Source organism: Rhincodon typus, unplaced genomic scaffold, assembly GCF_021869965.1.
Source record: "Rhincodon typus isolate 14 unplaced genomic scaffold, sRhiTyp1.1 hic_rhity00004110, whole genome shotgun sequence".
Taxonomy (NCBI): Eukaryota; Metazoa; Chordata; class Chondrichthyes; order Orectolobiformes; family Rhincodontidae; genus Rhincodon; species Rhincodon typus.
Window position 1 is genome coordinate 1,783 of NW_025969748.1, and position 7,579 is coordinate 9,361.

Below are 7,579 nucleotides of genomic sequence, written 5' to 3' on the forward strand. Positions count from 1 at the left end.
ACCAAACTAGTCCTATAACCCGAAACAGGGATTTGTCAATTCCCAAACTAATCCTACATTCCCACACAGGGATTTTCCAATTCCCAAACTATCCAAACTATCTCACGTGTACACAAGGGAATTGCTAATTCCCAAACTAGACACATACACACACACATACACACACACACACAGAGAGACAGGGTTTTGCCAATTCCCAAACTAATCCTATTGTCAGACATTGAGTTATCAATTCCCAAACAAATCCCCCACCCACACAACACAGTGATTCGCCAATTCCCAAACTAATCCTTTCTGACAAAAGGATTTATCAATTCCTAAAGTTATCCCACGCCCACACAAGGACTTACAAATTCCCAAACTAATTCCACACACCCACACAGGGATTTTCAATTCCCAAATTAATCCCCTTACCTCGCTCTCTCCCCATAGCCCTGTATCGAACCCCAAACTAATCCCACTGCCCCGCTGTCCCCATAACCCTGTATCAAACCCAAAGTAATTCCACTGCACCGCTCTCTTTGCCCATAGCCCTGAATCAATCCTCAAACAAATCCCGCTATCCTACACTAAATTAATTCCACAGCCCCAATCCTTCATAATCAGACTGTCTCCAATGTAAGTGATATTCACACACTGCACTCTCAGATGATGTGGTCAGTGTAAGTTTATTAAAGAACTGCCACTCTCAGAACAATGATTGTAAATCTACACAGCATGCAGACAGCACATCTCTCCATGGTTTTGATGTGCACTCCTAGACTATACTCAAAGCTAAAAACACAATTAATCTGTTCTTTTGTTTTTTGTTAAAGGTTTTCAGGGCAAAGATCTTGGGAAAGAGAGAGACAGACAGACAGAAGTTGTCATTGTAAAGGTCACAGCTCGTCTCTAAGTAGTGTCTTCTTTAGACTGTTAGGATGGCTCAGTGGTCAGCATTGCTGTCTCACAACACCCAGGGACCGGGTTTGATTCCAGCCTCGGACAACTGTCTGTGTACAGTTTGCACGTTCTCCTGTGTCTGCATGAGTTCCCTCCGGGTTCCCCCCACACACTCTCCACGCCCCTACCCCCTCCGCCCACTCCAAAGATGTGCAGGTTGAGGTGGATTGGCCACGCTAAATTGCCCCATAATGTCCAGGGATGTACAGTCTAGATGGGTCAGCCATGGGAAATGCAGGGTTACGGGTTGAGGGGGGAGGGGTGGGTGGGTGGGAAGACTGAGTGGGATGTTCTTTGGAACGTCAGTGTTGACTGATTCCACAGTGAAGGGATTCTAAGTACACTTGGGCACTACAAAGGCAAAATCCTTGGCAAATCCCACCATCGTTTCCCTCACTGGAACCTCAGTTTAAGGAGAAACAGAAAAGGGAGGAAGCAAGATTGATGGTGGGTAGGTAGGTACACGTTGGATGAATACACAAAGTCTGTGGGATAGGGACACAAGAGTTTGGCAGACATGACGGCTGTGAACTACTCGGTGTGAGAATCTTGGTCATGGGCGAAGGAGGATTGAGAATCAGGCGCCCACTTTCAGTGTGATTAGAAAGAACAGTGACTGCTGGTGAAACTCTGCAGGTCCAGCAGCGTCCATGGGGAAAGAAAAGGGTCTGGCTGGATCCTTCTTCAGAACTGGAAAGGGGGACGGAGAGTTTGGAAAAATGATCCTGTGGGAGAGGTGGAGGGCAGAATAGGGAACAGCCAGGAAAATGTCCGAGAGTGAGGGAGATTGGAGGCACAGAGAGAATGGTAATAGTTATCGCAATCAGCTGGCACGGTTTCGCTTCAAGCGGGTCTCGTGTCTGACCAACTCAATTGAACTTTTTAAAGAGGCAACTAGGTGTGTAGATGGGGGCAATGCTTTTGATGGTAAGGAACTCAGCAAGGCTTGCGGTACAAAGAAATGGATAGCAAAGGCAAGGGGAGGGGATGGTAATATCACTGGACTGTCAATCCAGAGACCTAGGTAATGTTCTGGGTTTGAATCCCACCATGGCAGATGGCGGAATTTAAGTTCAATTTTTTAAAACTTGGAATTAAGAGTCTAATGATAAACAATGAAGCCGTTGTCAGTTGTTGGAAAAACCCATCTGGTTCACGAATGTCCTTCAGGGAAGAAAATTGCCATCCTTACCTGGTCTGGACTGCATGTGACTCCAGTACCACGGCAATGTGGTTGATTCTTAACTGCCCTCTGGGCAACTAGGGGTGGGTAGTAAATGCTGGCCTAGCCAGCGACGCCCTCATCTTGTGAATGATTGAAAAAAAAGCCCATGGGGTCCTAAGAAATTTGGCTGAGTGGCAGAAGTAGGGGGTGATGGCTGAAGGATGTTTTGTCCGACTGGAAGTGTGTCCAGTAGAGTCCCACAGGGGCCCTTGCTGTTTATGCAAATGACTTACACTCACACACAGCAGGGTCGATCAATAAGTCAATGGATGATCCAAAAACTGGCGAGGTGCTCAGATTACAGAGCGGGGTACATATGGACTGATCGGTGGTAAATGGAATTCAATGCAGATAAGTGTGGAGTGATGTACTTGGGCGGGCCAAGCAAGGCAAGGGAATACATTATGGACACTAGGGCCCTGGGAAGAAGCGAGGAAAGGTAGGACCTTGGTGTGTGTATACACCAGTCACTGGAGGTAACGGGACAAGTGGATAAAATGGTTAGGAAGGTGAGTGGGGGACACTTGCTTCTATTAGGCGAGAGTTTAAGGTGGTGGGGGGGAGTCGATGCTGGAACTGTATGAACACGTTGGTGAGGCCACACAGCGAGAGTGTTGCGTGCAGTTCTGGAATCCACATTCTAGGAGGGAGGCGACAGCACTGGCGGAAGATGCAGACGGAAATTTACCAGGATGTTGCCTTAGGGATTGGAGCGTTTCAATGATAGAAACAGAAGATAGGAGCAGGAGGCCATTCGGCCCTTCCAGCCTGCTCCACCATTCATCACGATCATGGCTGATCGTCCAACTCAACAGCCTAGTCCTGCTTTCTCCCCATAACCTTTGATCCCATTCGCCCCAAGTGCTATATCTAGCCACCTCTTGAATACATTCAATGTTTTGGCATCAACTACACCCCGTGGTAATGAATTCCACAGGGTCACCACTCTTTGGGTGAAGAAATGTCTCCTCATCTCCATCCTAGATGGTCTACCCTGAATCCTCAAACCCTGTCCCCTGGTTCTGGAAAACCCACCATGGAGAAAGATTGGAATGATGGGGGTTGTTCCCCTTAGGGCAGGGGAGATTGAGACAGAGAGACATGATTGAGATGTATAAAACGATGAGGGGGCGGGGCATGGACAAGGGAGACAGGAAGAAACTTTTCCCCTTGATGAGGGGGAAGGGGTTCAATGACCAGGGTGGGAGGGCAGAGGTTGAAGGGAAGGGGCAGGAGGTTTATACCGGATGTGAGGGAAAGCATTCTGACTCAGAGAATGGTGAGGATCTGAAAGTCTGAGATAGAGATGAGGGGGAATTTATTCTCCCCGAGGGGCGTGAATCTGTGGACTTCTTCACCACAGAGGGCTGTTGTCAAGGCTGGCTCGTTGAGGGTGTTCAAGGCTCAGATAAAGATTTTCAAATCAGGAAGAGGAAGCAAGGGTTATGGTGTGAAAAAGGCAGGAAAGTGGAGCTGAGGACGATCAGATCAGCCACAATCTCATTGAATAGCAGGGCAAATTCGACGGGCTGAATGGCCTACTCCCATGTCTGATGGACCTTCCTGGGGGGGAAGGGGGAGGGGGGGAATAAGTGGTGGCAGGTTTCGGAAGGTGCTGCCAGTGGGAGGAACCGCACCAAATGGCTGCAGTGCATCTTGTAGATGGTACACACTGCTGCTGCTGTGCGTTAATGATAGAGGGACTGAGGGTGGGTGGGGGGGGAGGGTCAGATCATCAGAAATGGGGTCAGGAGGAGACCCTTTGGCCTCTTGTTCCTGCTCTCCCATTCAATAGAGGCGGTGGATGATCCAATGACCTCACCTACCCCCTCCTCTCCGTTCCCTCCACCACCATTGCCCCTGTACCCCTCGACTCCCTGGTCCGACATAACTCTCCCTCACTCAGCCTCGGGTACATTCAATGACCCAGCCCCCACACCATCGCTCTCTGGGGCAGAGTGTGGGAGGATCCCACAGACTCACACCTCTGAGAGAGAGGAGATTCCTCCCTCATCTCCCTCCGAAACAGGAGACCCCTCGTTCAGAAACTGTGTCCCCCCTCCCCTTCCTCATTCTAAATTCCCCAAGGTGGGGGAACACCCTTTCAGCTTCCACCCTGTGAATCTCTCTCCTTCTTCCATGTCTCAATAGGAATGACCTCTACCTTTTCAAAACTCGCGAAGGATACAGGCCCAGACATTCCGACATTTCCCATAAAACAGACCCCACCCCCTCCCCCAGCCCTCATACCAGCAATAAATCTCCTCTGAACCACCTCCAGGACAAGAATCTTTCTCCTTATGAGTGGGAGTGGTGCCAATCAAGCGGGGGCTGCTTTGTCCCTGCATGGTGTTGAGCTTCTCAAGTGTTGTTGGAGACGCACCCATCCAGGGCAAGTGGGGAGTATTCCCTCACCCTCCTGGCTTGTGCCTTGTTGGCGTTGGGACACTCTTTGGGAAGGGATGATACTGAGGGCAAGTGACAGAGTCCCAGGGTCAGGCTGGGGTTCGCTACTTATCATCTCAGGTCCAGTTTTCAGTCGATCACAGACACATGGCTTCCACATTGGCAATGCAGGCAACACTCTCAGTTCAACATTCCCCTTTCCAAAGGGAGAGTATTCAAAAAAGTACAGGCATCCAGGGGCAACAGCTCAGTAGCGGACGGTCCACAGGGTCAGAGGGTTGGGGGTGGGGGGGGGCAGTGACTGCAGTGATCTTGAGGAACAGCTGATGATCTCCGATCCCAGTCAGTGTCATTGATCTCCGATTCCGGGCGATGTCGGCGATTCCGAATCCCGGTCGGTGTCAGTGATCTCCAATCCCGTTCAGTGTCAGCAATGATCTCCAATCCCATTCGATGTCGGCGATTCCCGATCCCAGTCGGTGTCAGCTATCTCTGATCCCAGTTGGTGTTGACGATCTCCGATCCCGGTCAGTGTTGGCGATTCCCAATACAGGTCGGTGTCATCGATCTCCGATCCCGGTTGATGATCTCTGATCCCAGTTGGTGATCTCCAATCCCAGTCGGTGTTGGTGTCAGCGATTCACAATCCCGGTCGGTGATCTCCGAGCCTGGTCGGCGTCGGCGATTCCCGATCCTGGTTGGTGTCGTGATCTCCAATCCCGGTCGGTGTCGGCGATTCCCGATCCCGATCCCAGTCAGTGTCGGTGATCAGTGTCGGCGATTCCCGATCCTGGTCGGCGTCTCCGATCCCGGTCGGCGATTCCCGGTCAGTGTCATCGATCTCCGATCCCGGTCGGTGATCGGTGTCGGCAATGATCTCCGATCCCGGTCAGTGTCGGTGATTCCCGATACCAGTCAGTGACAGCGATTCCCAACCCTGGTCGGTGTCAACAATCTCTATCCTGTCTGTGATGTCTGTTCTTTTCCCGCTTGTTGCCGGTTGTCTCAGCGTCGGCCCCCGTGGTGCGGTGTTGTTGTGGCACGTGCTGTTCCCGGTGAAGGTCCATAACACTTTCGTCCACCAACAGCACTCCCCCCACCCCCTCCTTCCCCAGTCAGTAGGACTCTTTGGCGTGAATGCGCTGGTGCTTGATGAGGTGCGAGGACAGGATGAAGCCCTTGCCACAGTCACCGCACTTGAAGGGCCGCTCCCCGGTGTGGAGGTGCTGGTGAGTCTTGAGGTGGGACGATTGGATGAAGCCGCGGCCGCACACAGGACAGACGAAAGGCCTCTCCCCCGTGTGGACGCGCCGGTGCTCCACCAGTTGGTATGGCTGCTTGAAGGCTTTGCCGCAGACCGGGCAGGCGAAGGGCTTCTCACCGGTGTGGATGCGCCGGTGTGAGACCAAGTGGTGAGACTGGGTGAAGCGCTGGCCGCAGTCTGGGCACTGGAAGGGCTTCTCACCGGTGTGAAGCCTCTGATGCTTCCTGAGCGTGCACAGGATGGTGAAGCTCTTCTCGCACACCGGGCACTTGAAGGGACGCTCACCTGTGTGCACAATCCGGTGCCGGATGAGGCCCGACGGCTGCTTGAAGCCCTTGCTGCACAGGGCGCAGACGTAGGGCCGCTCGCCCGTGTGCACCCGCTGGTGCATCACCAGATCGGAGGACTTTTTGAACGCCTTGCCGCACTCGGCGCACTTGCACGGCTTCAGGTCCGGCGGCACCGCGCCAGCCCCCGGCGCCCGGTACGTCCGCAGGTACGGTGGGGCCCCGCCGACGCCAGCCTTGCCGTGGCTCTGCTGGTGCTTCCTCAGCGCCGATGGGTAGTAGAAGCCACGCCCGCACTCCTCGCAGCGGATGGGCCGGTCCTCGGCGTGCACCGCCTGGTGCCGCTGGAGAATGGAGGGGTGGGTGAAGGCAGCACCACAGACCGGGCACACGAAGGGCCGCCCGCGGGTGTGCACCCGCTGGTGCTTGAGCAAGCCCGATGGGTGCTTGAAGGCCTTGCCGCAGGTTGGGCAAGTGTGCGGGCGCTCCTGGCTGTGCACACACTCGTGGCGCGCCAAGCAGTACCGGTACTTGAAGGCCTTGCCGCAGGTCGGGCAGGCGTGCGGGCGCTCCTGGGCGTGGATGCGCTGGTGGTTGACCAGGCCCGAGGCATGCTTGAAGGCCTTGCCGCAGAGCGGGCACTTGTGGGGTCTCTCTGTGCGGTGGGTGGACTCGTGCCGCTCCAGCCCGTAGCGGTAACGGAAGCCTTTGGCACAGACCGAGCACTTCAGGGGCTTGTCATCGTCCCCACCGCCTCCCCCTTCCCCCACCAGCTCTGCCGTAACCCCCAAGGGTGATGAATGGCCGGACACAACTCGGTCCGCGATGCCCAACCTCTCGATGTTCCCCTCCCCTATCCCTAACCTCTCCATGTCCCCCCCCCCCAATCCCAGCCGCACTCTGACCCCCTCCTCAACCGCCGCCCTCTCAATGTCCCCCTCCCCTATCTCTAACCTCTCCATGCCCCGCTCCCCCAACCTCAGCCGCACTCTGAACCCCTCCTCAATCCCCACCCTATCTATGTCCCCCTCCTCGATCCCTAACCTCTCTCCGATCCCCTCTTCAGTCCTCACACACTCTCTTAATCTCTCCCCCATACCCACCCTCTCAATCACCCCCTCCCCTATCCCTAACCTCTCCATGTCCCGCTCCCTCAACCCCAGCTGCACTCTGACCCCCTCCTCAGTCCCCACCCTCGCTCTGAATCTGTCCCCCATAACCACCCTCTCTCTGACCCCTTCCCCAATCCCCACCTTCTCTTTGCCCCCTTGGTCCTCGTCAATACCTATCATGGTCAATGCCACCTCCTCAACCTCCGGTGTTTGCCTCCCGACCAACACATCCTCCCCTTCCCCCTCCTCCGTCCTGTGTCCTCCATCCACCTCGGGTGGTCTCGGACCCTCATCTTCTGCTCCGTTCTCCGGGGCCTCCTCCCATCCCTTGCCGTGGTCCATT

General features: G+C 54.3%; 1 protein-coding gene across 1 annotated transcript; it reads right to left on the bottom strand.

Moving 5' to 3' along the window:
* Positions 1–4,038: 4,038 nt before the first annotated feature.
* On the bottom strand, positions 4,039–6,996 carry LOC109925728 (gastrula zinc finger protein XlCGF52.1-like). The gene has a single exon (XM_020525645.2). It carries the CDS (start codon positions 6,994–6,996, stop codon positions 5,689–5,691), a length of 1,308 nt encoding a protein of 435 aa, XP_020381234.2. The 3' UTR covers positions 4,039–5,688.
* Between the last annotated feature and the right edge of the window lie 583 nt (positions 6,997–7,579).